This window comes from Asparagus officinalis, chromosome 3, assembly GCF_001876935.1.
Source record: "Asparagus officinalis chromosome 3, Aspof.V1, whole genome shotgun sequence".
NCBI lineage: Eukaryota > Viridiplantae > Streptophyta > Magnoliopsida > Asparagales > Asparagaceae > Asparagus > Asparagus officinalis.
The window spans coordinates 23,455,468-23,475,228 of NC_033796.1; the positions used below are offsets into that span (position 1 = coordinate 23,455,468).

General features: G+C 34.9%; 1 protein-coding gene across 1 annotated transcript; it reads right to left on the bottom strand.

Annotated features, from left to right (window-relative positions):
• LOC109832148 lies at nucleotides 18,003-18,691 on the bottom strand. The gene is made up of 2 exons (XM_020399587.1): nucleotides 18,522-18,691; nucleotides 18,003-18,420 (listed from the first exon to the last, which is right to left on the bottom strand). The coding sequence occupies exons 1-2, from the start codon at nucleotides 18,603-18,605 to the stop codon at nucleotides 18,298-18,300; spliced, it is 207 nt and encodes a 68-aa protein (XP_020255176.1). The 5' UTR covers nucleotides 18,606-18,691; the 3' UTR covers nucleotides 18,003-18,297.

A 19,761-nucleotide genomic window follows, 5' to 3' on the forward strand; every position in this document is an offset into this window, starting at 1 on the left:
CATGGCTGGCCCTTGAAAGGAGGAGGTTGTTTTTCCTGGGGAGAAGGGCCAAGGAGAAGAAAGGGATCACGGGATCGGGTGGGCCGGGTTTGGTTTTGATGTGGGTTTCGCAGGCGCAGGCTGGTTTTTCGGGATCCTGTATCGGGCGTGTCGGGCTCGTGTAAGAGGGAAGCGTGCCGTGTGGCACTCGTGAGGGGTGAATATACATGATCACTCGATCAGTGAGCAGGATGGGTATCGAAGAGAAGTTTGGTTGGTGAAGTAAAATACACTTTTAAACAATTTGATTTGATTTTTAAAAAGAAAAGTATACTTTTATTCGTTGAGATATTATTAATGGCTAAATATCCATATTGGTATTTTAATTCAACCATATTTGCCAAGAAGGTATTTTAAATAAAAAAAAATCGGCGTTAAGACATATTTTAATTGATTAAAATTACCAATTAGGTCCTTTTTCTCGTCGGCGACCACTTTTCCGACGAGAACTCGTCACGTGCGTGACACGTGATGACTTAATCTGTGTTTTAGATGATGATGTGGCTCGGTTTGCTGATGTGGCTCGGTTTTAGCTGCTGATGTGGCTTAATCACAATTTAAGTCCAAAACGAACCAACCTGAACCCTAAAAATTTCAAAACAAAGATCAAACTTTCACGCATTCACTCCAGATCTCAGATCCAACTCAATTATCTTACCTTTACCGCTAACAGAAGCAGCCAAAACCCCCGATTCCAGGAACTTCTAGAAGAAAACGCCATGGGAATTTGGAGAGAAGAGAGTGAGAAGACGAAGATCACTGCAGACTAAATTGCCGCCGGCGCGGCCATGGATCGATGCAAGAGAAAGATGTTCTATTATACGGTAATTTCTCCACTAATTTTTCGCTAATTTTTTTACCAATTTTAGAAATGGGGGATTTTAAAATGCATCGACTCTTATTCTTCCTGCCACTGCCACGTCAGAAAACCGGTTGAATTAAAATGCACGTGACGAGTTCTCGCCGGAAAAGTGGTCGCCGACGAGAAAAAGGACCTAATTGGTAATTTTAATCAATTAAAATGCCTTAACGCCGATTTTTTTATTTAAAATACCTTCTTGGCAAATGTGGTTGAATTAAAATAACAATATGGGTATTTAGCCTATTATTAATGGAATGTTGAAATTTATGGAAGAATCCTATAAGAAAACGGTGTTAGAATGATGCATGGAAAATTGAAATTTCTACATTGCTTACCGCTTGTAATTAAAATTTCTTCAGACACAATAGGCAATAGTGATCAATTTAGAGATAATAATCCCCTAATATCTTTATTCCCGTACTTTCCTCGTATAATATTTATTCCACCCTCATCCAGTAGCTACAACCGAGAAATGAACTAACAAATAGATTGAAAGAAAACAAAATGGCAGAGACAGATGCAAGTTCGTTAGCAATGGTAGTGGAAACCACTAATTGTGCGATGTCAAATATGTGAACTTATTTCTTAGGGGGTGTTAGTCAATTGGGATATTTTGATGCAAATTGGGATAATTGTTAAAGCGGAATAATTTTTTACTAGTGGGATATTTTAGTGGGATAAATAGGAACAATTTTATGAAGCGGGATATTTTGATAAAATAACGTGGGATAAATTTTTATAATCATGAAATATATATTTATACATTTTGAAGATATAAATATTATTTATGTATTTTAAACTTACTATTATTGATTTATAATTGCTTACAAGAATATTCTTTACTATTAAATAACTTTTCGTTAGACTATAAGATATTGACAATTATTATTATTATGATGGTCTAATGGTGATAACCATAATAGGAAAGAAGTAAAGATAAAAAAATATAAAAAATAAAAAATAACAAAATAAATATGAGTTCTAGTTTTTTACCACCTAGTTCCAAGCTAAAACTTGGAATAATTTGAGAGACTAGAACTCTCATTTTTGTATAGAAAAATGAAAAAAGTGGGATAATTTTGTACCATTATCCCAATTCTAGTTTTATTAGAGTTCTACTTGACTAACACTGTAAAATTTTGTTCTAGTTTTAGTTCTATGTGACTAACACCTTAAAAATTTATCCCACATATTATCCCAGTTCTAATTTTAAGTTCTAGGTGACTAACCCCCCCTTAGTGAAAGTTATAGAGATCTATTTCAAGTATGCAAACGTGAACTTAGTCACCAGACTGATGAAGGGTATATAAATCTATTTTAAGCATGAAATATAAAATGTGTTTTTAGTTATACTGAGAAAATCAAATATTAATTCAACAAAAATTTTCTTATGTATTACAAGACTCATGATAATTTATTTATTTATTTAATGTAGTTTCGTTTAGTTACACAGATCAATCAAATATTTCTATCTCCTACTCAAACTCGATGTATCACACTACATTCTTTCTTGTGTTAATTTGAATTAAACCAAGTGTGTGTAAATATCCTTAGTTTTCGTATTGTTCACTTAACTCAATGAAAAAAGTAAAGTATTTTATAGCAGTCGTCCCAGCTAGGATTGGGAATGAATTCAATCGAATACCAAAATTTTCACATTTTTTTTTTTTATAATTTTTAAATTTGATCAAAATTCAAACATTTCTTTTTAGATTTTCTAGAATTCATATTTGAATTTGAATATTTGGTATTTGTTAGATGTTCATGAATATTAAAATATATTTATTTTATTAATAAATTATACTTTATGATTAATAAATTGATTAATTAAGGACATCCTTTTATTTGGTTAAAAAATACTTTTATTTGTCTAAAAAATAATTTTTAATTATCAGTTGACTATAATTAAAATTTATTCCCTTGTAATCATGGTGTACAAATCTTTAATATGAATATTTGGTTAAAAACTGATTTAAGACTCTCTCAGAATTTGTATAGAACTTAAGTACAAAATATATATATGTGAGTTAAACACATAAGCAATAATATAAATTATAAGTGATTAAATCTTAAATGGATAATTAATAAGCAAAAGAGTTTAACATACATCATTAATCATATTCATTTATGACATTAAAAACTATCAACACTTTATCATACTCCCCTTTAAACGCACAAGTTCAGGAAAATCTTTTTATGGTCAATATTATTCTTCACTATTTTAAATATTTTATTTATATCTTAATCTATCCTAATCATATTTATATCCTATCATAATCCTACGTGAACTATCTATAACTTAACGATTTAAAAAAATAATATTAATAAAATATATAAAACATCTTTATGGTATTAGTTTGTTAAGATAAAGAAATTATACGTAATTGATGTACTACAATACATAAAGTATTGCAAAAAGATCTAAAAAGTTTTAAATTTGCACAAATACCCTAAAAATTGAAAATTATAAAAACTATCCTGACGTCTAAAAACTTAAAATAACAAACATGAAATCAATATATTAATAGCAGTTTGTGAAGAAATTAAAATTTGCAGTTAACATCTCAATATCTCAAAAAGTATAGAAACACCATCAAAAGTTTAAATTACAAACAAGCACTTGAAATTCTAAAATTTTAAAAATTACAAATAACATAGATGAATTCAAAGGATTACCATAATGCACCTAAAAATTACTGATATTTAAAAACTTAAAATAACAAACATGAAATCAAGAACTTAATAGCAGCCTCCGAAGAATTTAAAATTTTTAATTAGCACCCTCAATTTCCCAAAAATTATAAAAATACCCTCAAAAGTTTAAATTATAGAAAAAAACTCTAAAATTCTAAAAAAATTTAAATTTTGCGAACAACAAAAGATGAATTCAAGAGATTACTCTCATGCACCTAAAAATTTAATATTACCGAAATTAACCTCAAAGTTACAAAAGTTGTAGAAAAAACTCTTTTAAAATTTAAAAATCGTAAAAAAACTCTATTTTTTTAAAATTTGTAACCAGTACACATCAAATCTGGAAACTATTGATAGACCGCTAAAATTTAAAATTTTTAAAAATTAATCTATAGTTTTAACAATTGTAAAAACAGCCTCAAAATTTTAGAGTTGTAAAAGATATCGTGCTATTTAAAAATTACCACCAACACATGAAACATAGAAGTTACAACTACTAAACTTAAAAGTAATTTTTTAAAAATCATTCCAAAGTTTTAAAAATTACAAATCACACCCTCAAAGTTCAAAACTACAAAAAAGGGCTATAATTTTAAAACTTGGTAAAGAAAAGTGTAATTGTTAGGCATTCTTTCATTAATATATATATATATATATATATATATAGTGTAAAAGGATGGAAAGTGTAAAAAAGTGGGTCCCAATGTCAGCTTTCATCACTTTCGATTGTTTGTTTGTAGTTGTGAAAATAGTATAAAGTGATTTCATATGCTGATGTGACTTGTAAAGTTATTTCATAAAAAAAGGACATGATTTTAGGAGAAAGCTGACATTGAAGTCAGGAAAAAATAATAAAAAATAATTCCAACCAATATGATCATTTGAGCAGGGACCACTTTTTACACTTTCCAAACAAACAATTAAAGTTACATTTACAAACCAAACAATCAATTTACAGCATCTAAAGATAGTCTAAGTTGATAATGGTAAACAAAAGTAATAAGAATTGATTAAAAATATCCGGTTAAGGAATAAAAATTTAAAAAATATTATAGCTTAAAAATTATTGACACCATATAAATTAAAGCAACTGCATAAAATTTTAGTAATAAGTTGGAGCAACAAAACACATTAGTAACATTAATTGATAAATGTTTAAATCCATAAAAATGATAAAAGACTATAATATAGCTTAGCATTAATTGATATAATTTAGAAGCATTAATATTTAATATTAATAATATTTATAAGGTAAAAGAATTTAATAAATTATATACGGAGAAACTATCAGAATATTCAGAGACATCCTTCAAAAGAATCAAGCTATTTCTATTGCAAATGGGAAAGTGACGGAAATAAATCTAAATTTTAAAAAACATCCATGAATCATTTGATTTGGCATTAACATAAGGCATGCGTATTAAAGAAGCACCAACTAAGAACATGCGTATTAAAGAAGCACCAACTAAGTTACATTGAAGAATAATTTAATAACTTTATCCCAATCAAAGAATAATTCTTCATGGAAGATATAAGAAAAATTAGTAAGCATTCATAAATTTCATACTTTGCTCTTCAAATAATAAAAAAATTAAATATTAATTATAATATAAAGAAAATTATTAATAAAAACTATATGTATTTAGTTTAGATTTTTATGGAAAATGACAGAAGCAAATGTAATATTATTGACATAACAGAAACTTTTATTGAATGCACATTATAAGAATTCGTTGTAGAGAAAAAAAGATGTAGCTCCTAATATTATTCAAATAATAAATTAGGAACACAAAAAATTGATATATATGAAATTGATATTTATTCTCATTGAAATGAAAAAAATCAGAGTCTGTATTTCAAGAAGTTTGTGTTGAACATCAGAAATACATTTAACTTCTTTGTGAGCTAAATGACAAGATAAAAGATTAAAGAGCTCAGGAAAGATAGCAGCACAAAAAATACAACTCTAGTTTGATGTCACAATTAAGTAGATGATGAAGACATTACTCTAGAATTATTTTTCCTTATTGGTTAAAAATATTCTCCTTCCTTATATAACATTGTTTCAATATTTTTCACTTTTGCAACACATATTGTACTTTCTCAAGTAAAGTTTGGTTTCATGTTAGTCAAACTAATATAAAAATTCAAATTAGCTTTAAATTATATTTGTTTTCTATCAATTCAAATATCAATATGAAAATTTAAATTGGGTGTAGTCTATTTAAACAAACATCAAAGAAAATAAATAATCGCAATATTAAAATTTAGAGACAAAAGTGAGCATAAACTTTTAAAAGTGGAAATGAGGAATAAATTTTAATTAAAAATTAGCCAAAAATACTTAATCATGATATTTAACCATGTGCATTGCACGTGTATAAAACCTAGTATTAATAAAGTAATAACTCTAGCCCCAATTTTAGCGAGGTGTCATTTTATGATGCAAGTTTATGTAAAGTCTTGCATTTTAATCCTTATAATTTTCTATTTAATATATTTTTTTTAATTTTTTAATATATGTTAGAGAGACAAGTACTATCTGGGAATAGTTTATTACACGTGCAAAATATCCAACAGATTCTAAATTGAATTAGTTTGCAATTTAATTATTCTTTAAGATTAAGTATTTACTAGTATTTAGACCCGTGCAAAGCACGGTTTCTAAAAAATTCTGCAAATATTAAACATGTTTAAAAAAGATAAAATATTCTGTTTTAGATATGAAGTATAGTGGTGGAAGTAAACCGAATAATTAATAAACACAAATTTATAATAATAATATATTTTATTATTATATATGTTATTTTACCTTAAGTATTTTATTCAATCCATCTTTCTAATGGAAATTTCATTATTTCCCGTTCTCTTATTTATGTACGTGGTAAATGTAAGCATGTACATGGTAAATGTAAGCGATAAACACAAATACTCGTACGCGCACACACATACATATATGTAATAATCTAATAATAGTTCCTCACAATTACTACATCTCCTAATATTTGAAAGCAATATAATAAATAACATTCAAAATATAATGTACATAAATCAAACATCAATAAGAATTTTTTTCTTCAACAACCTTTACAGCTTGAATAGAAGCATATCTAAAATATTTGAAAGCAGCATTAATAAATAGCTTTTGAAATATAACATACATAAATCTAACATCAATAAGAAATTTTTCCTCAACAAATTTTACAATTTGAGTTGAGGAAATTAGCTTAGAAACACCAAAGAATGCAACATAGCTAATAACAACATTCACTCGTATCAATAAAATTTGAGCATTTAAAATAATGAAGTGTCTACCTGCAATCAGAGAACAATATTTATTAGTACTTGTGAGTTAAAGAAGAATACGTCTCCATTTAGACGACTAACTGAAAAGGACAAAAATAGAATATAATGTTCATTTAAACCAAGCAAGGTAACGAAATTCAAAAAATGATAAAAACTGGAGCTTGCTTCATGATTGAACAATCTGAAATATATTTAGCCTCTTGGTTCAAAGACAATATGTGATCATTGGAGGATCGACAAAAAATGATACCATCATTTCTGAAATTATTCTGGTTCAAAGACAATATGTGATCATTGGAGGATCGACAAAAAATGATACCATCATTTCTGAAATTATTCGGGCTATCAAACATCGTCAGACATTTTCATCTATAATCACCTATTTCTTCAACTTATAAGCAATCAACTCGCTACTAAATACATTTTCAGTTTTAATTATCCCAACCTTCTTCTTGAAGGTGCTATCTACTTGGTGGATTTTGTGCACCAATTTCCTTGAAAAGTCTAGAATGATGCATGATCAATCGGCATATACAATACGTTAGAGATGCATGGTAGCAAAAAGAAGGGAGAGAAACATCTAAAAAGGAACAAAAAAAAAATCTTTGTCAACCAGATAGGTCATAACAACTCTACAGAGATAAGGATAAGCAGTCATTCTCAATATTTAACTCAAATCACTCTGTAGTATTAAATAATAATGGATCCGAGCAGCTCCATCCTACTACAATACACAATATGTTAGCTTACACTTTGAAACGTAAAGTCAATGTATCACACTAAAGTCAAATTGCAGCTAGAAGAAGAGAAATCAAAACCAATTTGATCAGTTTAAGACACCACGCCTCAAAGAACCAAATTAAAAAAATAGAAATAACATGTGATCTCATTTTTATGCCTTGAGTTATTTATTCACCTCACACACTCTTGATAATATTTTATTTCAACTCAGGCACATCCATAGCTCCAGAAATACATTTATAGCTCTAGAAGGACCTCATTTTAGAGAGCACTCCTTCATATTTTAATGTGAACAGTTCATTGTTAACAAAATAAATTAGAACAATAAGTACAAAACTCTTTTAGTGAATAAATGTATGCTTTCAGATGTGTTTGGATAGTGATCTTAAACACGTGCTTAATGTCCTACGATGACGATTAAGAAGATGCGGTACATGGGCATATATCTTAATCGATCTGAAAAGGGTGATCTATTCATTTACTTTATGTGACTATCTAAGAACTTTAGTTTAATAAATCTTTTAGAATTAATAAAAAAAATTATGGTCATGTATTTATAATTTTCTACTCTGAGAATCCTTAAGCATCCTACCACATGGAATTTAGTCGATCCTGCTACTATTTCAAGCTTTAATCATCCTCAATAGCGTTATTAGAATCATGTAAATTATCCAACTCATTTACCATATCAATTTAGACCAAATTTCATCATCTTCAAAATCATATGAAAACGTGAAGATAGTTTGAAGAAGAGAAAGTATGAGTACCTTTTGACAGGATCTTGATGGAGGAAGTAGTTAAAGGTGCGTAAAGGTTAAGGTTCCATAACAACTCGAGAATCGGGTTGGGGCGAGATAAAGGTGGTGACTCTCCACACCATGGGCGATATGTAGGCATTGACTCAGGTAGCATTAAACAATGACAAAACTGTAAAAAGGAAATATGATAATGAGGATATAAAAGAAAATAATATTGTGTTTTCCAATGAAACAAAAAGATAGTGCCAGTAAACCAAAAAATAAATTGACATTCAGATACATAGAAATAATTACGGTGTTTTATATATCATTATCTGAGAAGACACTAATCTTCTTTAAATACTTTGATAGACCCTTAGTTTGCTGACAATTTCCAGAGATATTTCTCTTATAACTACTCTCAACCCTATTATTGGAAATTTGGAACAAAGCACCTTATCAAGAAGGAAAACAGCCGGTCTTTTACATGGATCCCGGGGAAATTCCCTTGGATTAAACATATATAATATATCAGAAGTAGAATAATGTCTTCTCCTCCATGGGGTGAATGTCCTTTGCAAAGGCAAGAGGTCTGGAAGAAGTAAATTGCCTTTATACCTGAACCGCATATCCCCAGGAAACTGAAACTGTAAGCAAGTTTGAGTTATCATAACAAATAATTTATTGGAAAACTATTCCTGGATCTGCATCTATTGCTTCAAATAGATGCTTTAAACCTTCCAAGCGGTTCTTTCCAGGGTATAATGGATCCACGGTATCTAAATGATGAAGTGAAACCGGAGGTGCTAATGGATGTGCATTTAACATTCCAAACAAATCCCCGCGAAGGTCAACCTGATAAATGAAAAGTAAAGGCCTCACTTCACAAGCTTACAAATGAAATCTTAACTTCCATATAGAATTGTTTATCAATATAGCATGTAATATAATATGCAAAACTCAAATAACTCAATTATCCATATAGAATTGTATAATCTTATTCGCTAGATAAAAACATGAGTCTCAATTTTAAAGCGAAAAAGATAAAAAAAGAAGACGCAAATCCTGTTAAATATTGAAAAGCTATGTTCAAATCTCAATTCAAATCTAACTCAAATAGTTGTCATAGTTTGTTCCTATTTTAGGAATAGGTAAAATTCTTGCCACCACTCGCTCATGTCGCCACTCAATCACCAGTCTAGAAGATGGCATATCCACTGCCATCAGACTCTCTGACAATGTCAACTGTAAAATGAGCATTCTCCATGCATCATGTTAAATTGATTCAACTCGGCTCAAGTCCCCTGGAATTCAATTAAGTGATGAATTCCTGAGGACCTCCCTCTCTCATACGATTTCTGAAATATATTTAGCCTTGATCTTTAAATGGTAAAGCCTTCAGTTTAATCTAATTTGTCGACGGAAACCTACAGGACACTCAAATTTGAAGTCTTTTTTCACAAAGTCAATAAAAAACCTAGAGAAACTACTGAATTACCAAGATCTGAAGCAATTACACCCAAACTTTTCTGCCATTTCTCAACTCGAAATCAAAGAAACTGCTTGTAAGCACACCTGGTGAAATTCGTCGTCTTTTCTCACAAATTCAACATGAACCCTAAAGAAACCGCCGAATCATCAATATCTGAAGCAATTGCGTTAGAGGTCGTGAAATTTTAAGAAATTATCCTTTTATCGAAACCCTAGAAACCGGGTAGAACGTCGGAAACCATAATTTCCTATTGTTTGAGGTTGTTCTGGTATGAAAGCTCAATAAGGATCAGACCTTGGAGCGTTTGGGCTTGAAGACAGTTGATGAAGAGGAGGAGGTTGAAAGAAGAGACCGTTCAGAAGAAGCCCTCGTTTTCACCATGGTCGTCACTTTCTTGAGCTTTCTCTACCCTCCGTTTTGTTTCGAGATCGAGAGAGAGAGAGAGAGAGAGTCGGAATTGGGATAGAGGGACGAAGAGGATTTCAATGGGTTGAGAGAGGGGAATGGGGCAGAGACTAGCAAGGAGATGAGGGTGGGGTGGTTTTCCAAAATAAAAATACAGAGAGAGAGAGAGAGGGGGGGGGGGGGGAGAGAACGTGGTAACGTGGGAAGTTTGGGTACAGGAGAACGTGGGAAGTTTGGGTATAGGAGGACGTGGGAGTATATGATGTGTTGCAGTTATTCATTTTATTTTTTTCATTGTTCACAAACTTTTAGGTTACTATTTATTTTAGCTTTCTTGTTGTTCTCTTCTAGTAATAAAGAAGTAGATGTGCTTTCTTGGTGTTTTTTTTACACTCAAAATTTCGGGTCTCCTTTTAGGGTCCCTTTTAGGGTCTAGATTTGTTATTCATGTAGCTGGATTTTGTTTCGTTCGTCAAGCATATGGTTTGAAAAATCAGTTTTATTTTCTGTCTCCTATTTTTTTCCTTGAATAAGCACTTCCTGCGAAAACAAATAGAAAAATCAATACCATGGATCTCCTTCCATTTCAGTGTTTGGGAGGCCCATTATTTTCCATTGGCTGAATATAAGCAAACCCCCTTAACTTTGCATAAGCAGATACTGATTTTTCAAGAAAACAGTATCTATTTGAATTTTTATTAATCGAAAAATTAATTTTATCCTCAAATGAAGGTATCTGCTCATAACTTGGTTTGCAGGAATACTATTCAAATTGTTGGAACATTAGAATAGTTAAGTTCCATTAGGGATCCACATCGAAGGCTCATCAATCTTTTTGCATATTAGGGGTAGGAGACGAAACATGCTAACTATTTTTTTTTTTAAAACAAAAAGTAGGGTGAGGAACCCTACTAATAATATTATATACATATAATTAGAGAACGATTACATAAGGATAGAAAGGAAGAAGGGCATCGGACAATGCCAACACCAACCTAAGGATAACAGCAAATCCACAAGACAACAGTCCCAAAAAATAGCAAAATTACAAGAATATATAAGAATATATTGCCACACTTGTGGCTATGACAAGCATAACAAAACAACCACAAAATATCAAAGTTTATATACTTTATAGGCTGGAAAAAGAAGAGAATAGGTGCCTGAATTAGTTTAGTAACCTGGGGCGAAGTTCTCCCCCACTGCATCTTCCCCTACCGTATTTGCCAAGTCCTTTAAACCTAGATCGACTGCTGCAGCATGGGATCTCTGAGCTTTCCTGGTACTGGATGCTTCTGTCCAGAATAGAGTAAATCGAGCGACGTTAGAGGCAATAGTCCTTATACTCCCTCCTTAACAATGGCGGTATCACCTCCCATTCTTCCAATTTTATATGGAAATCCCTTGTCTCGTTGAAGGTTGAAATTTTCTTTTGGATACTCAGTAAGCAGAAAATTCACACTAAAGAGAACTTATCAAAAAAACGGTGGAATGATGACCTTTCCTATCCATTTTGCAACCTAGTAACGGAGACCCAAGATCATCATCTATTTATCTCTTGCCCTCTCTCCTCAGTTGCCTGGTCTATCCTCCTTCCAAACACTGTTGGCCCACGAGCTGCAATATATGATATCTCAGAAGGGAAGCTTCCTTACCAATCTCAACCATAGAGTTTTATGGAGGGTTTTACTGCCTTGTTTTTGTTGGTGCACATGGATCAGTCCCAATAACCTCATCTTCAACAATATCCATGTTACTAAATTTAATTGAACATACACAAATTGCTTTTTTTCTATGCTTGAAAGATCGATTCTAACTGTGAAACAAGGCCATGATCTTAGACGTTTAGCAGGTGTATAATTTGCTCTAATTGATTGCTAACAGCTTATATGGCATGAATTGTTTGTGTTGATAATAGTGTATTGTAGTGGGTTTTAGTCCCACATTGCTTGGGAGAACAAACCTCACACTCCTCTACTTGTATAAATATATGTGCACACTCAATATTCAATTCAAGGGAAATTTACCCAAGATTCTCTCTCTCTCTCTTACTTTAACATGGTATCAGAGCTAGGGCTATTTCCCTTTCAATAAAATTTTTAACGCTTTTGCGTTCTTTTGCCAAATCTTGGCTTTATTGCTTTGCATACGTTTAATGTTTTATTTTTTTTATTTTTATTTTTAATTATTTGGCGTTCATCTGCCAGATATTTTGGCCTTGTCGTTTTGCGGCCTCTTAACGCGTTTCGCGTTCTCGTTTAACCTTCGGGTTCTATTTTAAACCTTCGGGTTTCATTCTAACCTTCGGGTTCTATTTTAAACCTTCGGGTTTCATTCTAACCTTCGAGTTCTATTTTAAACCTTCGGGTTTCATTCTAACCTTCGGGTTCTATTTTAACGGCATTGTCGTTTCAAGACCGTCTCTCGGTCTCAAATTAACGGCATCGTCGTTTCAAGCCGTCTCTCGGCCTCAAACGAACGACATTAGTAACAGCATCTCGACATCTTAACGTCTCAAGATTGCTGTTATGGCTCCTTCAGAGAAGATTCCCAAACCACCTTTGCCCCTCAATGATCAAAGTGACTGGGCAGGGTGGTCCACCATTGTCACCAATGCCTTGCGTGGCGCTGGTTTGCTTGATCATCTCACCAGTACGGGACCAGTTCCACCGTCCATCAGCACTGTTGCTTCATCCAGTACTATTGCCTCTGGCAGTGGTGATGTCGATCTTCAGACTGCTCGTGCTCTCTATGTCAAGGAGAGTTCAGAGTGGCAATTGCAGGAATTTCGTGTTATGGATTATCTCACTCGCTGTGTTGGCTCTGGTCTCACTGTCGAGATTGGCTCGCTTCCCTCTGCTCAGGCCATGTGGACTCGTCTCACTGAGCGTTTCACTGAGTGCTCGGGTGCACGGGAGGCATATCTTCTGCAACGCATTTCTCTACAACGCAAAGGTAGTTCATCTCTGCAGTCCCATTTTGGACAAATGCAAGCTTTTTGGACAGAGTTACGCTCCATGCTTCCTGGACGTAATTCCACATATGAAGACTGGCTAGCCTGGTACGAACGGCATGAGGTGCATCAATTGTTTCAGTCCCTTCCTGAATATTCAACTATGGCTGATCAACTACTTCACCAGCCTCAATTTCCGACTTTGGCCTCAGTTATGGGAGCTCTCACTGCTTATGAGACCCGGCAGCAGACAGCACGACTCAATTTGTCAACAGACACTCCTACCTCTTCACTCGAGACTGTTTTGTCTGTACCTGTCACTGCTCCTGTTATGAATTATACTTCTCCACAGGCTCCCTCTCCACAGGCTCGATCTAAGCTCTCTTGCAAATATTGTAAGAAGGAAGGACACCGCATTGAGACATGCTTCAAGCTTCATCCTGAGTTACGTTCCTCAGGTACTGGACGTGGTCGGCGACCCCCTCAGTCTCAACCCTCTCGTACACCAGGATTGTTGGCCAATGCTATACCTTCTACTACTTCAGACTCTACTATTCAAGCTATTGAAAGTCTTCGCCGTCAACTTGATGCTTTTCAACATATCACCTCTACATCCGCCGCACAACTCTCTGGTATGCATTTTGCTGGTTCTTCAGCTAATCCTTCAGTCTCTGGTATGAATGATCTCTGGATTTTTGACTCTGGTTGTTCCTTTCATATGACTTGTAATGCCTCACTTTTATCCTCTGTCTTTACTTCATCCTCTCTTCCTCCTATCTACACAGCTGCTGGACAACCATTGTCCATTACTCAGTATGGCTCTATTACCCCACAAAATGATCCATCTGGTCGTCTAACACTTGGTCCCGTCTATGTGGCTCCACAATTGTGCTTGAATTTAATTTCTATTAGCTCTTTATGCATGGCGGGCCTGTTTGTCTCATTTTCTTCTGATACTTGTATTGTGCAGGATCCACAGACGGGCAAGACGGTTGGGGCGGGTCGTAGGAGGCACAAACTGTATTTTCTGGAATATCTTCACCTTCCAGAGTCCATACGTCCACGTTCTCTTGTTGCTTCTCTTTGTTCGTCAAAACCCTCTACCTCGCTTCCTGCCAATTTATGGCATAGACGACTTGGTCATGTGTGTAATAAAAGGCTGGAGAGTCTTATTCAGTCTGGAGTACTTGGTCCTGTATCATCTAGTTCTAGTATTGAGTCATGTGCTGGTTGCAAATTGGCTAAATTCACTGCTTTACCATTTAAAATGAGTACATCTGTATCCACTTCCTTATTTGATTTAGTACATTCTGATATTTGGGGGCCAGCTCCTTTGCCTTCTTCATCTGGCTACTTATATTATGTTAGTTTTATCGACGATTTCTCTCGTTTTACATGGGTTTACCTACTTAAGAATCGCTCTGACGTACTTACTGCTTATCAAGCCTTCACTGCTATGATTTTCACTCAATGGCAATCTCGTATTAAAGTTTTTCGTTCTGATTGTGCCAAAGAGTACCTATCCTCTGCCATGCGCTCTATCATGTCCTCTCATGGGACTATCTTTCAACAGTCATGTCCCTACACTCATGAGCAAAATGGTGTTGCTGAACGCAAACATCGTCATATCCTCGATACTGCCCGATCAATGCTCATTTCTTACTCTGTTCCTCGTCGTTTCTGGGCTGAGGCTATTCTCACCGCGACTCATGCCATTAATATCACTCCATCTAGCTCTCTTTCCGGTGCTACTCCTTATAGTCGTGTTTATACTCATCCTCCCCGTTATGATCTAGTTCGCGTTTTTGGTTGTCGATGTTTTGTTTTTCTGCCATCTCACGAACGTGATAAATTGTCTCCCAGAGCAGTTTCTTGTGTTTATTTAGGAATTAGTTCAGAACATCGAGGTTATCGTTGTTATGATCCCGCAACTCGTCGAGTTCATATATCTCGTCATGTTCAGTTCGAAGAGGATTCTCCATATTATTCTACTTCTGATGACTTTAATTTCCTCCACTCTACCGATCATGCTTCCCCGTCCACTGCATCACCCACTTCTTCACCTCAATTTTCCTTTCGAGATCTCCCTGACATCTCTCCCTCTCCTTCTGTTGACTCTTCCTCACCTGAGTCTTCTCTTACACCATCTAATCCATATCCTGTGGACACAACTCTCACTCCAGAAAATACTGTTGATCTTCATGCACCTGCGCCAGCATCTCCCCCGCCTGAGGTTCCTCTTGCTCTTCGTCGAGGCAAACGCCCACATGTCATGCCTGCCCGGTATGCTTCTGTTACTTCTTATTCACCTATCTTTCATAACTTTCTTGCTGCCATTCATACTATTGTTGAGCCAAAGTCCTTCCAAGAGGCAGTTCAAATTCCAGAGTGGCGACAAGCTATGGCTGAGGAATTTCAAGCATTTCAGCAAACTCATACCTGGGATATTGTTCCCTGTCCTCCTGGGATCTCTCTTGTTGGCAGTAAATGGGTTTATAAGGTCAAGTTTCGTCCTGATGGCACCATTGAACGTCGAAAAGCTCGTTTAGTGGCTAGAGGTTTTACTCAGCAACAAGGTATTGATTATGAGGAGACCTTTGCTCCTGTTGCTCAGATGCCCACTGTGCGTACTCTCCTTGCGGTCGCTGCTGCTCATCGTTGGCCCTTATACCAGATGGATGTCAAAAATGCTTTTCTTCATGGCTCTTTATCAGAGACCGTATATATGCAACCGCCTCCAGGGTCAAATATTCCTCCGGGACATGTATGTCTCCTTCGTCGTGCTGTTTATGGTCTCAAACAGGCACCCCGCGCTTGGTTTGAGTGTTTTCGCGATGTTGTGCTCAAAGCGGGCTTTATAGAAAGTCATCAAGATGCTTCTCTGTTTGTTCGCACTACATCGCGTGGCAGGGTTTTATTACTCATCTATGTAGATGATATGATCATTACAGGTGATGATATGACAGGTATACAATACGCAAAATCTCAGTTGCAACAACAGTTCCACATGAAGGATCTTGGATCTCTTCGGTATTTCCTTGGTCTAGAAATTTCTCAAGGCCCGCGGGGTGTATTACTGTCTCAACAGAAGTATCTCTCAGATATTCTAAATCAAGCTGAGTTAACTGATAATACAACTGTCGATACTCCACTCCAGCAGAATGTCAAACTTTGCTCTACTGACGGTGAGCCTCTATCTGATCCTACCCGATATCGACATCTTGTTGGTCAGTTGGTCTATTTGTGCATCTCTCGACCAGATATCTCTCATGCTGTTGGTATTGTCAGTCAATTTGTTAGTGCCCCACGTTCTGTACACTATGCTGTCTTATTACGGATTCTTCGGTACCTCCGGGGTACTAGCACTCGCTCACTTTTGTTTCCTGCTACATCTAAGTTAGAGCTTTGTGCATATTCTGATGCTGATTGGGCTGGTGATCCAACTACCAGAAAGTCTACCACAGGTTATTGTATATTTCTTGGTGATTCCCTTATTTCCTGGCGAAGTAAGAAACAAGATGTTATTGCTCTTTCCAGTACTGAGGCAGAGTATCGTGCAATGTCCACAACAGCTAAAGAGATTATTCATCTTCGTCGCCTTCTCAGTGATTTCGGTATTTCTGTTACGACTCCTACTCCTCTCTACTGTGATAATAAGAGTGCCATCCAGATTGCTAATAATCCAGTATTTCATGAAAGGACCAAACATATTGAGATCGACGCTCATTTTGTCCGTCACCAAGTTATCAAGGACAAGACAATTCTACTTCCTCATGTTTCATCCGCTGACGAGCTTGCAGATTTCTTCACAAAGGCATTACCTGTTCATCGGTTCCAGTTTCTTGTACGCAAACTCACTTTGTTTGATCCAACATGAGTTTGAAGGGGGCTGTTGATAATAGTGTATTGTAGTGGGTTTTAGTCCCACATTGCTTGGGAGAACAAACCTCACACTCCTCTACTTGTATAAATATATGTGCACACTCAATATTCAATTCAAGGGAAATTTACCCAAGATTCTCTCTCTCTCTCTTACTTTAACAGTTTGGGCACATGGATGATAGCTTTGTAACCTTATTGGAGTACATGGATGAACTTTATAAACTTATTGGAGTATATGGATGCAGCATTAGTAATAAGAGTTGTATATATTATTTTGCAAGGGAATTCGAAATTGAGAGGTTTTAAATAGTCGGATTTCTCATGTTGTGTCCTACTTCAATGTAATTTCTACAAGAAGGATTAGAACAAGGTTTCATTGATTTTGGTATGCTTTTGCAAGAAATGCTCTTTTGATGTGTTTTCACGAAGACACCCCTGAAGTCTGGTATTTCTTTTGTTTTTGTGTAAATGTCTATTTGTCTCTTAATTATAGTTCACCATTTAATTGCTCTACAATTTGTCATAATCTCCTTTCTTTTCTTTTTATTTTCTTTTTTCCTTTGAAAGCGCATCATTTTCCCCAGATAAGTTGCTTTGGACATGGATATTGTGAAATTATTTTCTCAATAATGAATCTGCATAGTGTTTTTAATAGCCAATAGTCAGCTAGACATAATTCTTCTGAAAATCCTTTCACCTTAATTTGTAGTATGAAGTACAATACTGCTAATTAATTATTAGTTTTATCATTTTCCATGACGTTTTTAACTCCAAAACAACCTTCTAAGTTCAACCTATTTACAAATGTAGGTGTGGAAGACCTATCCACCGCACAATCCCTTAAATTATGGATTAAAGAGCTAGATTTTAGGCTTTTCTATTTACAAAAAATGCCATGAAGCACCGAAGCTGTTCACAAACATTTCTAAAGAAAATATTTCCAACAAAAATCATCTTCAGATTCTCCACATAGAGAATAAATTAACATTTCTAAAGAAAACATTTCCGACAAAAACCATATTCAGATAGAACGCGGAAATCCCCCATCAGCAACGGAGCAACCATGTGAACAATCAAGTCTGCTATCTTTCATCGGAAAACAACACTAGCTCCGACAATATACTCGATCGAGAGAACATTAATAAAAAGTGTTTTAAAAAAGTGGCGGATCGAGGAAGAGACGAAATCATTTTTTTGCTTCTTTCTCCGCTTTCCTCCTCGCTCTCGTCTCTCTTGAACTAGCAGACGACCTGAACCCACCACCGCCACCAGTCTCAGGCTCCGACTCGTCCAGATCTCTGAAGGATTTCTACAAAAACAAAGCAAGAGAAATAGAACACAGGATGAATATTTATTGAAATATGAGAGAAGAAGTAATTAAAAGTTTATAAAAAGAATTAAGTTGATCACCTCTCGCAGTTCGTTAAAGCTGACAGCGTAGAATGTTGCAGCAGCAGCAGCTATTATTGCGATGATAGGAAGAGCTGCATCCATTCTCCAATAATAACAGCTTCCTTCTCCTCGAGTTTCAAGAGTGCTGAGATCTTTCTATGCTAGCCACATACCGATACGTTCATGCGTTCTCTTATCCAATGCATTTTATAATCCATTTACTTTACATGGCCCACCTGAATTTTTTAATAAAAGTGTAGAATCGGCGAGAAATTTTGGATCAGAACAGATTTGGAGGCGCAGGAATCGTTTTGGGTGCTGCGCGGTCGACCGCGGCACAAGGCCGGTCGACCGCGAGACCCTGTTGTTGGATTTAATCTAATAAATCTATTTGTGGGCACATATGATTAATCAATGTGTATTGCTATCTTTCAGGATAACCCACTAAAGTGATCAATTAAGTTGGGTTAATTTGGTATTTAAATAAGTCATGGAGTTATATGTGCAGATACTAGGTTGTAATTGTAATTTATTGAGGGGCTAAATTACAAAAGTACAACATCTATAAATAAGGGGTTATGGTCCCTAATCTAGGGTAACATTCTCTAATTCTCTTCACCCCCATCTAAGAGAGAAATTCGGCTAAGAGAGAACCCTAAGGTTAGAAGATTAAAACCCATCTCAAGATCAAGCAATGGATTCAGGTATAAGCTTCCGCTCTTTTAGATCATTGTTAATCTCTTTGAATTAATCATGGCTATATGGTTTTAGATCTAAAGTTTATGATGTAGATCTAACAAGTGGTATCAGAGCCACCTTGATTAATTCTTAGGGATTTAAGTTTTATTGGGTTTTTTGATCTTAAATCTCTGGTTAAAGATTCATTTTTTGGGTTCGGATGAACAGTAATGTTCTCGGATGAACAGTAACGAAAATTTTTTCGGGTGAAAAGTAAAGTTTTCTTTTCGGATGAACAGTAACTGAAAAATCGCCAGTGAACAGTAACTTTTGGGAATTTTTTGGATTTTTCTTTGATTTTTCCTTCAATTTTTTCCAATTCTGGATCTGTTTTGAAAATAAAAATCAAAGGTTTTTTGGGTTTGTCGGCGGCGGTTTCAATTTGAAACCCTAAGGGTTTATGGCGAAAATTAAGGAGGTGGTTACCTCAAACGAACCTCGCGTTTGTTCAATTTTAACCGAGCTTCGCGCTCAACGAACCTCGCGTTCGTTCTAAGGTGAACCTCGCGTTCAACTCAGG

Coding starts and splice junctions, on each gene's coding strand:
- LOC109832148 (XM_020399587.1), bottom strand. CDS start 18,605: ATGGATGCAGCTCTTCCTATCATCGCAATAATAGCTGCTGCTGCTGCA. Junction 18,421..18,521: donor GCTTTAACGAACTGCGAGAG/GTGATCAACTTA, acceptor TTGTTTTTGTAG/AAATCCTTCAGAGATCTGGA.